The following is a 12,568-nucleotide window of genomic DNA, read 5'->3' as shown; positions in this document are numbered from 1 at the left end:
TCATTTATGATCATCGACTCTATATTAAACAGTGGCAGAACCACTATTCGCGGTTTGGTTTGTGAGCTACTGTTCAAGTTGTTGCCATCTTGTTTCTTTTTTTATCTCACTGAGAACTCGGTGATACTACACACATCCATGTAATAGGGATCTGTCAATCACAATTCTCTCGTCTAAAATATACACTGCTCTTGAAACCCGTGATCAAGTCCATAATTTATTGAGACAATGTTGTCCAAAAAAACTGATCAAGTGAGAAGTCAGGTTGTTTTCTCATAGACTTCTATGCAATCAACCTTTTTTGCAACCAGAGGCAAATGAAGTCACTTCCATGTTGACTGCATTTTTTAGACCCTGAGGCTACATCAATCTGTTACATGAAGTTCATGTTAATGATCAATGACCCGGCAATTGGCATGCAGCTGACAAAATTAAAATATTATGTACACTACCAGTCAAAAGTTTAGAAACACCCCAATTTTTCTAGTCTTTTTATTGGACATTATGCATGTCAATGTCTCATTGTACTCTGAAATGAAAGCATAGAACAAAACAACACATGAAGTTAAAAAAAAAATCAGTTTAGAAACCAAAATGTATTCTAAACCTTTGACTCATTAAAGTAACCACCCTTGGCAGATATAACAGCTGAACACACTTGTGGCATTCTTTCGACAATGGAAATCAAATATTCTTCAGAAAGTTCTCCTTAACTCTATTGCAGAAGCTGCCATAAATGTGGCACTTGTAGGTTGCTTTGCTTTCACTCCTCTGTCCAGTTCATGCAAGTCCATCAGTTATGATGGTCTGTTTCTCTTCTATTGTTAATTGCCTTTTCCTCGCCATTTGGCAACACACTACTTCATTGCAGTACAATACTGTTCAAATAATGGTCTTGAGGGTATGGTGCCATGGTGTGTTCCAACACTCCTTGTATGCAGACAGAGGGGGTTGTAAGTAATCAAGAAAAGTTGGGACACCTGTAGGATTTGGTAGCACCAAGTTTCAAGGCTTGATCAACCTCCATTGTTGCAGAACAGCTTTAAGATGTTAACCCATTTCTTGTTCCCTGTTTCAGTTTTGGTAACTTTATTTTTATTTGTTACCTCTGACAGTTCACCACTTACCTTTGTAGCATTTCAAGCTATTCATTGGGCTTGAACAGCTTGAATTTGGGGGAAAAAAAACTGTAAAAATTGTTGAAAACTTTTGAACAGTAGTGTATATATATATGTATGTATGTGTGTGTGTGTATATATATATATAGATATATATATATATTATACACACACACACACACACACACACACACACACACACACATATATATATAGTTGTATGAATATGTGTCAGTGATACTACAAATATTACTAATGATAATACATTTTTTTCAAGCAGAGGGACTTTGCTTCTGTTTTTAAAAGTGTGTCTGTATGACAAAGATTTTCGCTAACACAGTACAGGCCAGTTTGTCATTTGTACATGAAGGCCAAATGACAGGCTGCTGTATTATTAGCCATAAAAAATAAAAAATAAATTATTACCATTTTGTGTCTTCACTGACTGATGTAGTGTTGTAGTTGTAATATGAGATTGTTGGCCGAAAGCACTATACATGCGTCCAGCACAGATTTTTTGCTTCTATTGCCAAACTTTTTCAGGTAGCACAGTGAAGACATAGAGACATATGTTTACAAACATGCATCACAAATGTCAAGATTCTTTTTTTAATGGCTAGAGTGTTACTAGATTAGGAGAAAAGGGCATGGGCATGGCATGTACATGTAACTGAGTCTCAGTTAACTACAGTGTTTGTGATAATTAGGGATTGTGTTAGTCAGTGCAACAGCGTGGCTCACAATGGCAAAGAAGATTAAGTTGCATAAAGCAATGAAAAGAGAAAGGTCAGAAAGGTTTTACAGTACTGTTCTCAGTCTGACAAAATGAGATAGAGATGAAAATTGATCTTGTCTCAGCACCACCCTAAAGCCAAATTTGATATATTTTGAATTAATAACAGTAATAAAAAAGAGTAGCAAAGTTTGTTTCTCCATTTTGATACATTCATTAAATTTTATGGTGTAAATATGTGCAGAAGTTGCAAAACAATGTAGAGTATTTATCATGTCCTTCCACTACATGAGACAGATCTCATGGAAGAATAATAAATGAAAGAAAACTTTTTCTGAAGTAAGTCTATATTTAAAATCAGTTACTTAATTCTCTGCTTATACTTTTGTACTTCTAATTAAACTACAGCAGGATATTTTGGCTTTTCTTCCTCCTCTGACTACAGTAATGTGAAAGTACAGCAATCAGCCAATAAGGAGAATCTCTTGAGCCTGAATGTGCATGCTTACCATGCTTGAGGCGCTTCCTCGGACTAAAGAATGTGCATGTTGCAGAGTAGCAGCAGTAAATATTTCGTGTTTTTCGTCCCTCCTCCTGCTGTCGTTTATGAGGAAGGTCAAGCACTGTCACCGAACATGATAAATGATTTGTGTCACACCGCAGCATGCACAGAGGGATGACCCATATAGATAAAAGACACATTTGCATGGGACAACACAGAAGACCACAGACAGCGAAGTCGCAGCAAAACATGACGCATGGAGGCAGGACAGTGAGGGGCAGCCATAACAAATATTGTCAAGCGGGCAAAACAAGGGATATTTTTAGAGGAAAACAGAAGTCAAAGAGCACTTGAGCTGTCTGGCAATGGCAGCCTATCACAGGTGAAAGATACAGGGACTGGTAGAAGTCAGTGGACAGGGAGTAGCACTTCACATCAATTTATCTAAAGTTTGTCATTTTTGCTTGAAAAAAAATTCAAAAAAAGGTTAAATGACTAAAATATTTGGCAGTTAATCTTCATTATTAATCAGATATCAAAATTATTTATCTCATACTCTGGAACTCTTATCTTTGTTTTTTTTTCATATGCAGTCCTCATGTTAAATGTATGCAGTTTATATATATTTTCTTTGTCTGCCAGTGATTTATTCAGTGTTTTAACTGTGCTTCTGGTCTCATCAGCTCAGTTTGTCTGAACTGATGAAACTAACTTCATCCACTATTATGCCAATAAATAAGATGTCACATTCAAACCTAAGCATGCAAACAGGACACACAAACCAAAATGTAATTAATCTGAATAAGGGTTTGGCACAACAAGCAAAGATTGCAGAGAACAGCAAAGCTCACGACATAGTTATAACATGGCTTTGTAATGCAAGCTGCTGTTCACCTAACTACATATGCAACAGATTTTTAATTCAAAACAGCTGCTCTCTGGCTGCAACAAAACATGACTTCAACTATACACAAGCACATTCACATTTATGTTTGTGTGTTTGCACACAAGTATTAGCGTCTTTAGATTAGGGCTGAACACTAAAACATGAAACTAAACACTTAATCAATTTCAAATCAAAATTGAAATTTGAAACAATACAATGAGCAAGAACAAAAGCTAAAATTTAGATTTTGTTATGCAGCACATCTGACACATGGTTTAAACTGTCATGAATTGAAGCTTGACAATAAAAAAAATCAAGCAAATCAAACCAAAATCGCAATATCTGTCCGAAAAATCACAATTAGAAATTTTCCCCAAATCATTAAAATCTAATCCATCCATTAACTATATACCGCTTAATCCTCTGTACGGTCACAGTGGGGAGCTGGAATCTATCCCAGCCGACTTAGAGTGAAGGCAGGGTTCACCTGGACAGGTCACCAGTCTATCACAGGGCTACACAGACAACCAAGCATACTCACATTCAAACCTACGGACAATTTAGAATTACCAGTTAACCTCAGCATGTTTTTGGAAGCCGGAGAACCCGGTGAGAACCCAGACTGCACAGGGAGAACATATAAACTCCACACAGAAGGATCCCAGGCCCAGGCCTGGGCGCAAATCAGGGATCTTCGAGCTGTGAGGTGATGGTGCTAACAACCGAGCCGCCATGCAGCTCATTAAAATCTAATCTTACAACATAAATTAAAATCCAAGCGATAATGTCTTGTGCAAAACTTATGAAGGGACTCATCCACAGGAGGCATTTGCAGCCTAACAAAAATGACTACCAACAACACCGTAAAGCAAACAGCTCAATATTATTGACAGTCAATACAGAAAATTTGACCTGTGTCTACATAAGGAAATGATGTGTTTAAAGTGTTTTGTGCATCACACAGACACAGACTCAGTGTGAACTCCATAAAGAAGACACAATTCAATAAATCTAATGTGTCACTGGGGTATAAACATTACTATATGACGTTTTATGAGCTGCTGCTTCTCCTTCATTGGTTGGACAATGTAAACAAACTGCTGCATTCCAGTGTAGGGACTTAGAGTGAAAACCTTCAGCAATAGCATTCATGGGACAAATCAGTACACTGCCCTTGACTGTCTATGAATAATAATGACGCCTTAGCAAAAAAAAAAAAAAAAACACACAAATGTGTTTTACATTCGCAAATGCATTCTTTGCATAAACTAACTGTCTGGTGGGATTTTGGTCCTTGTGGTGGAGGCTGACTGTGAATTAGTTCTGCCCTTTAGTTGAAATAATTCTGTTAGGCTGAGTATATAAACATGATATGGACAGATGGATGAATAAAAGGAAGAATGAGGTCAGTTCAAAGGCCCCCAGTGGTAAAGAACTGAGAGAAAGCAAAGAAATGCGATTTTGCATATTAGGGTATTGACCGTAACTCTTTTTTTTAACCTGAGCTACAGCAGTTTTAAAATCTATCAATGTAATACCAAATCTAAAATGTAAGCAACTAATATACAAGATGACAGTTTTGTGCAGTTTCATTAGAATGCTTCTTAAATATTCTCTCAAATATATCTGTTATAGGGTCATGGTTATATTATCCTTACCAAATATAGAAAGTTTGTAGCAAATTGAATTGCATTCCAAAGCATTATATGAGTTACGGAAAATGTTGCCCCCTTACAATAAAAATATTTAAAAAACAAAACTGAAATTAAAATACAGAAACTGCAAGTGTCTATATTTATTAAATGTATATTTAACTTAAGTTAAAAAGGAACCCAAAATATGTTTAATTTTCTTGAATACAGATAAGTGGGAGTCATTTTTATAAATATTGTGGATCTAACATTGAGTAAAGTTCATGGTTTATTTTGGTTTAGTTGTCACACAACACCGTTGTCTGAGGGCTGTGCTACAAAGTGAGATTAGTGGGTTAGCAAGGTTTGTTGAGCCGAAAGTCAGACTTTTCAGTATCACAAAGGTATCTCTCTTTTTACCTGGCTAGATCTCCAACCTAAATTAGCTGTAAGAAATGTCTCACTTTAACCAAATAGTTTTCTGATGATTATTTCTGAGCGATACAGATTCTCAGCTGAGGGAAAATACAGTATCTGCAAACATGTTGAGCTGGGCGCTACTTAAACCACTGAATGAAGCTGTGTAGTGACAGTCTAACGCACTGTATGCATCGTGTTGCCATGGAAACCTGACATTGGTGATACAGAAATCGTATAAATGTGTTTTTGTGTTTGGTCCTGATTAGCTGTCAAGACCGTTCACACTGCTGGTCCTGCAGCTGATAAGACCATGAATTAGAAAATGTATGAGTTTATTTGTATTTATTTCAGAGAATATTCAATTAGTAACATTAGTTTCAGTTTGATGTGGCCAAAAAATAAAGTGATTTCCTGCATTATGAGGCAGTGGCAGATTAAATGCACTTCAATACAATATCATGTTTAAATATATGAAGTTTAATGTTTAATTGTTTCATTGTGCAGCTGTCAGTTATCACTAATTAGCTGCACTGATCGGTAAAATAAATACATTAACGCATGTTTAACAGTTTTCTAACAGCATTCCTGTCTTGCATCATTTCCAGTTGCAGCTTTTTACCATCATACATTTTATATTGCTCATTGTTCTCCATTAAAACAACCTGTTGACTGAAGCAGTTGAACATGATCGGTTCATCTGTGCAGAAGAATAGTCACATAACATTTTCAACACCCCCTTTTGTGTGAACGTGGACAGTTTGAAGCAGAAAGAGATGATAAAGAAAGTTGATAACCACCTTTGTGATACCTGGTAACTCTGACTGAGGTTTTAGTTTTTGTCGAACCGACTCACACAAAGAAACCCCGGCTATGTTGAACTGGCTTCGTAGTTCAGCCCTCAGCTCATTAGTGGACTTTGGTTTGCTATCTTGCTGCAACAGGTATGTGTGTTTCCTTTTATATTTGTATGACTGTTTATAAAACTCTGTGTCAAAGGGTGTACAGTAGCTATCATGTCAATTCTCAAGTAATTATATTCCCTAGATCAATTAATTGAAATGGGAAATGAATGTGTGTTGAATACTGAGTTGTATGGGATGTGGAGTTTATTTAGAGGTCAGTGCTTGGGTTATTCTTCAACCTCACTGGTCTGCAGTCTTCAGAGGGACCAGTGGAGCAGAACTGAGTTAACATCCAAACAAACCTTTATTGTTTTTATTCTGCCTGTACAGACTGCAAATAGCCACCAGTCCACATACTAAGCAATCTCACTGTCCTTGCATGTAATAGAAACACACACAGAAGATGAAAACACTCTCTAATGATGAGGGCATAGTGAAAGGTGATGACTCATATTGTATCTATGGTCCCTCTACTTATGCATACTATTCTGAGCAAATAAAATAGTCTGTTTTGTTGTGTTTACAGTGATGAACAGACACAGCACTTGGACTAAAAGTCCACTCACTTTTGTGTTTAATTTATTTACTATAATTTACTGTAAATTACAGACACCAACAAACGAAGACCTTGTGACATGTAATTCAAGCCTCAAGCATCTCACTGAAATGTTTTTTTTCTCCTGGTGCATCACATTTAAAATTACAGGTAATTTATAACAATGCCATAGTAATGTTTGTGTAAAGGTCTTATGAAACAAAGGGCAAGAAACAAAGTTCTCTGTTAGTTGAACCCAGCTGGTTTGTGTACCACTGTAAAGGTTGCTGGAGTTCACAGTACAGTTAATCACGCTATCACAAAGCCTTTTTCTCATCTCATGACACTTACTGTTGAATTCCACAATGAGTAATGTGAAAAAAAATCAATGAATAAAGAATTATAAAAATAATAACGTAATTAATTCAGCAAATAGCCAAATACAAGAACATACATTTTGAATAAAAAATATCATATGAACTCAATTCAACATTATTGAATATTAATGAGTAATACTGATATCAATTTTAAAAAACAGAACAAATCATTAGAACAATTATTTACCGCTTTGTGTAGACTTGTTTCTTTTATTAATTTGTATTTTAAAATGCCACTTTTCAGAAATGTTTGTTGTAATTCATAATTTCACTTTTCAGGTTTGTGTCGTTGGCACTGACGCCAACCTCCTAAGATTTCAACCGACAACTTTCGCTCCAGCTTCTTGAAAATGAACATTTATTTAGAAATTGATATTTTGTAGTTACTCAATTTTTAAACTGTTTGTCGGCTTTTCGACGAAGGTGAACTACTTTTCGAAGTGCTGTCATTTTGTGGTCTGTCGTTTAATTTTTCTTCTGTTCCTAGGTTTGTTTCCTGACAGTGCTGGCCTAACCTACTCCACATAGAGCATGTGCCCCACCTTCTGAATCCTGCCGTCCACGTCCAGGTAAATGACCCGGGAGGAGGACGAAGCAGAGCCCATCGTCCCCTGTTTTCTCCACGGCGTCGGTGCGTCGCTATGTGGTTATTGTGCTCCGTGTCGCTGCTCCGGTATTACTCCCACCGACGTTGAAAAAACAAGGGGGCAAAAGGTGTGTCAATGGTCCGACAGCATCCCACCTCCCTGCCTGTGTGTCCGCTCTTGAAACGCACTGAAACAAAGTGTCCCCTCGCTCTCTCGGCTCTGTCACCTCGCGCTGTAACTGCATCTTATAAAGCCTGCGTCCACGCGCGTCCCCGCCTGCTTCAGTCACAACAGGATCTGCGCGCACTCACCGACACGCACAAACGTCACACACAGCTGCACGAGTGTCCGAATGAGTTGCACAGAAATCGATGGGTCATTAATATTCATTTGTCAGATACATTTCAAGTGTGTGTAATGGTAAAGACAGCAGTGGTGTGACTGAAATATGCTCAGTTTATAATTGTGCTGTTGACCCAGTCGATCAAGAACCTCACTGACACAAAACTTTGTACATAATTTATGCACAGACATTTATGACTCCTAATGATTTTGGTGAAGCCCTGACAATTTCTACAGCTCCCACACCCACCACGGGGTTCATAGTTATGGTTTTCTTAGCCTTGACAGTCAAGCTTTGCTATGGAATTTGCTACACACATTCAAAGTGCTTCATTGGTGATTGACAAGCTGATGTTATTAATCACAATTGTGTGTTCATTCGTAATCAGCACACAATTTTTATAAAGTAGCAAGTTAAGTCTGTCAGTGAAATAAGGGTGGTTAACTAATTAGAAAAGTAATGCGACATGGTTTAAGTTTCAGAAGCTTTGGAAGAGGCCTTCCATGATCAAATTAATACTGCCTGCCTCATATTATAGGTCCCCTTACTCCTGGCTTAACAGCTCTGATCCATCGAGGCTTGGAATCCACAGACTTTGGATGGTGTCCTGTGGCATCAGGCACCAAGACATTATCCACAGATTAGTTAAGTCCTTGAAGTTATGAGAAACTTCTATGGATTACACTTGTTTTCACTGTGTCACGGAGTTCTGAGGAACTGGAGCCCAGTGTAGCTCTTTGTCACATGTCTCAAACCGTTCCTGAACACATTTTGCTGGGTGACCATGCACATTATCATGCTCAAACCAGGGAATACTGTTACCATGAAGGGATGTATGCATTCTGTAATGTTTAGGTAGGTGCTTCATGTCAAAGTAACATCTATATAATGCAGGACTCAAGGTTTTTCGGCACAACGTAACCCAGATCAGTGCCTCCACTGGCTTGTCCTCCTCCCATTGTACATTTTGTCGCTATCTCTTCCTCAGATAAACGACACACACATGTCTAGCCATGTAATACACAAGAACAGACAGCCTGTCCACTACTATGGTAGTGGACAGTGGTCGGCATAGGCACTCTGAGTAGGCTGTGGTCGCAGCCTCACATATAGCAAGCTGCAATGCACTGTGTGCTCTGCTTCTTTTAAAATCAATTAAGCATTAAGGTTTTTAGGTATTTGTGATACAGCAGCTCTTCAGAGTGACAGGACCAAATGGGCCAGTCTTCACTTCTCATATACATTAGTAAGCATTGGATGCATGTGTTCCTGTCATGTCACTGGTGTTCTGGTTGCCCTTCCTTGGATCATGTTTGATAATTACAATCTACTGCAAACCAGGAACACCCCGCAAGACCTGCTGTTTTGGACATGCTCTGACCAAGTTGCTTAACCCTTGCATGTTGGGTTTGTGAAAGTCTTTCAGATCTTTTTGCTTCCCCATTTTCTTACTTTCAATGCATACGCTTCAAGAACTGCCTGTTGTTGCCTAGTATGTTCCACTTAGTGACAGGCGCCATTGTAATGAGATAGTTTCGTAATCCAACTTCAAAGAAATATTCTTTTCTTTCCCCAGTACACAAGACTTTTTCACGCATAGATTATTTTCTCTTGGATAAAAAACTTCTACCTTTGATAACAGACTGTGACTACAAGGCCATGGTGATCTCAGACCACTCCCATTAGCTATAACAGCATGCATTCCCAAAGTATACTCCAACTATCGTCCATGAAGACTTAATCCACTATTACTTAAAGATGAGGCTTTTGTCAATTATATAAAGTTTGAAATTTAATAATTTCTAAACACTAACCAAACCCCAGAAATGTCCTCATCTACTGTATGGGAGACACTGAAAGTGTCATGGACAGCGTTTGACCCCCGCCCCCCCCTTCCTGGTTGACTCATCGGCTTTTGCCCCCTCTCCCTCTGCTCGGCTGGTGATCAGCGCAGAGGGAGAGCAGCTGTGACTATCCTCACCTGTGGATGATCATCATCACCATGGCTTTAAATAAATAAAATAGTACAATCCCACAATGCATTGCAGTGTGGGATTGTACTATTTGGTCAGAGTGAGCACTGTTTGCACCGTGAGTGACTTCGAGCCTTTTGCCGGACTGATTGATGGCGCTGCCTGCCTTCACATAGAGGTCCTGGACTCCCGCATAAGTTGCCTCCGGATTGAGTGGCCTCCAGATAGAGGACATGCGTTGCCATAGTGGCTAATAATTGATTATTTGTTGATTCCAGAATAAAGAAATCTGATTATACCCACCTGTCTCCCGCTCTGTGATTTCTCACTTGGGTTCTCAAAAAAATCACACTAACCATAACAGAAAGCTTATTTGAGGGGACAAACTATCTCCTACTGTGCATGGCAGAAGAGGGCAACAACTGAACGCCTAACAAAATTGGTCTGAATGGTCAGATTTCTTCCTTTATCTGGAACAAAAAGTCCCCTCGAATTAAACAGCGTATACTTCAGCAAACTCGTAAAGCAGGTGGTATGGCACTTCCAAATTTTTTATTCTAATACTGGGCTGCTAATATTCGAGCAATGTTGTTTTGGATAGAGAATGATACTACTACATCGTGGGTGGTTGTAGAAAGAGAATCTGCGAGACAGGTCTCACTGGTGTCACTGGTGTGTGCTAGACTTCCACTGTCACAACCCATTTCTAGCTTCACTTCAAACCCTGTGGTCATACACTCGCTGAAAATATGGCACCAGTTTAGACGTCATTTTGCGCTTTATGATTTATCATTTATGGCACCCTCCTGAGAAACATTGCATGTTTACTCCCTCATATACGGATAAGGCTTTTTGTATACGGTCAAAACATGGAATTACTTCGATGTATGATCTTTATTGCGAGCAGCTGGTACATAAATTCAATCTACCCAGGTCTCATTTTTATAGATATTTGTAGATTAGGAGCTTCATTGTTCACAACTTCGACTCCTTCCCCTCTTATCCTCCTCAATCCCTTCTGGACTCAATTTTTAAATACAAACCAGAGGCAAAACATACTATAAGTGCCATCTTTGAGTTATTAGATACACAAAAAGTAACAGCACTGGAATCACTAAAGATTAAATGGGAGAGAGACATAGGTGAACAACTTTCGGATGAGCTCTGGCAACAGATAATTTGTAGAATTTTCTCATTCTCTATATGCCTCAGACATTCTGTGGTTCAACTTAAAATTGTGCACTGCCTTCAGTGGTCTAAAGTAAAACTGAGCAAGATAAAAACTGACCTTGACCCCACATGTGACCGATGCCAACAAGAACCAGCCACTCTAATACACATGTTTTGGACATGTCCAAAATTGAACAACTTCTGGGAATCCATTTTAACACTGTCAAAAATAGGTAATACTACAGTGGAACTGTGTCCGATTATTGCAGTATGTGGAGTGACTGCAAGGGATGTAAATCTAGGTGGGCCAAAGGCCAATATGATAGCTTTCTGCACCCTCCTATCTAGAAGAATGAGCTTACAAAAATGGAAATACTGGAAATGGAAATAAGCCACCCACACATGAAGGCTGGGTCAAAGAGGTCACGTACTATATTCAATTAGAGAAGATTCGCTACTCTACAAGGGGATTAATACAAAATTCTATGATGTCTGGCAACCTTTTTTGACTTATTTTGAAAATGTGAAGGCAGATGACATTTCTTAATGTGGTAGAATTTTATCTCTGTTTCTGTATGTATGTTGTATGTTTTTTTTATTTATTCTGTTTGCTTTTTCTTAAGCACCTATGATTTATACACATCTGTGGAACTTCTGTCCTGGTCTATCTGGCTTTTCTGCAGTTGTTGTAGGGTGGGATGGGGAGGGGGATAAAAGAAAAAAGAAATTAATGGAAAAGAATTGTATGAATGTTATTTGTGTTATCCAAAATAAAAAGACCTTGAACAAAAAAAAGATGAATATAAATTCCTAAAAATATATTCTGTTCCTACAGAACTATTGTGTAATGGACACCGGGTGTACAGATTTAAATGGACAGCTAAAATATAACACACCTGTTAATGAGCTTTAGCATTTTTGGAAGACATTTTCTAAATTCAGGCATTTCCTTCTGCTTCCTTTTATTATGTTATCATTATGCTAAGCTAAGCTACTTGTTTCCTTGATCTAACACAGCACACATAAAACAGAAAATAAAGCTGGTTCTGCTGTTTTCACATCTGTGAGTTCAAGTGTAGCAAACCATATGAACAATGAAAGAGTTGTTGATTGCTCGGAGCATTCCTCCTGTCAATGCTGGCCACGGAGTGACTAAGTAGTCCGTATCTACAATCCCTAACTATGGAAAGGTCCATCCAAAGCTTACATTATAGGATGTTTCAAAGGTCTGACTTAAAAAACAAAAACAGTTGGTGTAGTTCAGTACAGTTGCTCTACCAAATAATTCCACTGTAACTCAAAGGGGAATGCGACACAGAAAAGTATACTCCATTGCCACCAAAATTTGCTTCACACTGTTGAAATCTAATATTACCTTTGAGATAAATGCA

At 38.3% G+C, this 12,568-nt stretch overlaps 1 protein-coding gene across 3 annotated transcripts in view; it reads right to left on the bottom strand.

Annotated features, from left to right (window-relative positions):
- Window positions 1-7,927, bottom strand: part of pde9aa (phosphodiesterase 9aa) — a 72,243-nt gene extending 64,316 nt beyond the window's left edge. For all 3 annotated transcript variants that reach the window (XM_023288354.3, XM_023288352.3, XM_023288355.3), the window contains exon 1: window positions 7,647-7,927. In XM_023288354.3, the coding sequence (XP_023144122.1) occupies window positions 7,647-7,709 (63 nt within the window). In that variant the 5' untranslated portion in view covers window positions 7,710-7,927. The remainder of the gene's footprint in view (window positions 1-7,646) is intronic.
- Window positions 7,928-12,568: the final 4,641 nt, after the last annotated feature.

This window comes from Amphiprion ocellaris, chromosome 11 (genome assembly GCF_022539595.1).
Source record: "Amphiprion ocellaris isolate individual 3 ecotype Okinawa chromosome 11, ASM2253959v1, whole genome shotgun sequence".
In the NCBI taxonomy this organism is placed as follows: Eukaryota; Metazoa; Chordata; class Actinopteri; family Pomacentridae; genus Amphiprion; species Amphiprion ocellaris.
Note: the sequence above shows the minus strand (reverse complement) of the source record. Positions and strands in the feature narration are given on the sequence as shown.